Consider the following 1,318-nt stretch of genomic DNA (forward strand, 5'->3'; position numbering starts at 1 on the left):
CCCTCCAGAGCACGGAGAGCCACACACCTGAGTTCCGGCCAAGTCTTCTTTGTTCTCCAGTTCCATCCGGATGGGATCATGGGGCGGCAAGCCCATGGGGTAGACGATCATCACAGCCCCACGCAGCTGGTCCAGGGCGTCCTTCACCATCTCCATGGTAACACACACATTCGCTCCCACCTGTTTCTGAAAGTGGACGGGCCCCGTGACCTAAAGTACAGCTGGTCAACCCAACAAAAACTCACCAGCTTCTCGGACGGGGCCCTCGCCAGACACTGCTTGAGCAGCAACAAGGAACAAACAGTTCTTGCTACCAAAGCCACATAACCTAGCTTGGGGCGGGCCTCAGGGATGAAGCAGAACCGGGGCAGCACTGAGAGAGGGCAGTGAGTGCCGAGATGCTCCGGGGGAGCACCCGCGTCCACCTGCACAGGCGGGACAGGGGGCTGGGGAATGCTGCCTAGGAGGCGGCTCTCAGGTGGGCCTGAAGACACACGTGGATTTCACAGGTGGAGGTGGGAGCCAGGCGTCTCAGGACAGCCAGCAGACCAGTCTATTTGGGGCTTGAAGGAGAAGAGAGGAGAGGGCTGGAGGAGTGGGCTGGAGTTATTTTTTCAGTGGCCACGGAGACAGGCGAGGTGTCTGTTTATGGTCAGCAACGAGCAGTGACTGACTTTTCTGGGAAGGAGGTAAAACGTGGGAGATGACCCTTGTGGCGGTGCAGAGTGGACCTAAGTGGGGAGACCAGGCAGGAGGCTAAGTAGGAACAGACTAAAGGCGGCAGGGGAGTGTGAGATAGAGTGGAGGCCGTGGAAATGAGAGGTGGGCTTCAGGCACCATGGGAGCAGACAGAGGGGGACCGGGGAAATGTCGAGGTGACGCCACAGACAGCAGCTTCTATGACACTGGCATGTCCCTTGATAGAAGCAGAAACATCTGCAGGGAGTGTGCATTCCCAAGTTCAGAACAAGAGGGTAAAGGGTGAGGACACCATGAGGCCAGTTCCAGAAATCATGAGTCTGAGGCACTGGGTGCACACCCGGGCAGAACCACCCAGGAAGCAGCCGGAAACTCAGTCCCAAGTTCAGGAAGATGTTGGGGTACAGGACAGAGGTTTGAGAGTTACCTGCAGAGGTGGGACTGGCATTTGGCAGAGTAGGTAAAGGGCCAAGAGAGCAAGGGAAGAGAAGAGGGCCCCGGATAGAGTACTTGGATAAACACCAAATTTAAGTGACCAAAGGAACCAGTCCCTGGAGAGCCGGGAGGGAACCAGAACACAGGTAGGGCCGTGGGTGTGCTTGGGGGGAACCAGAACACA

The 1,318-nt window shown here is 57.2% G+C and overlaps 1 protein-coding gene across 1 annotated transcript in view; it reads right to left on the bottom strand.

The window, feature by feature from the left end:
- CFAP298 (cilia and flagella associated protein 298) overlaps positions 1-1,318 on the bottom strand; it is a 36,966-nt gene that overhangs the window by 27,990 nt on the left and 7,658 nt on the right. Inside the window, exons 3-4 of the mRNA XM_023741299.1 lie at positions 246-484; positions 28-186 (exon numbers count right to left, since the gene is read on the bottom strand). Of these exons, the coding sequence (XP_023597067.1) occupies positions 28-186; positions 246-484 (398 nt within the window). The remainder of the gene's footprint in view (positions 1-27; positions 187-245; positions 485-1,318) is intronic.

Source organism: Trichechus manatus, unplaced genomic scaffold (assembly GCF_000243295.1).
Source record: "Trichechus manatus latirostris isolate Lorelei unplaced genomic scaffold, TriManLat1.0 scaffold00177, whole genome shotgun sequence".
Taxonomy (NCBI): domain Eukaryota; kingdom Metazoa; phylum Chordata; class Mammalia; order Sirenia; family Trichechidae; genus Trichechus; species Trichechus manatus.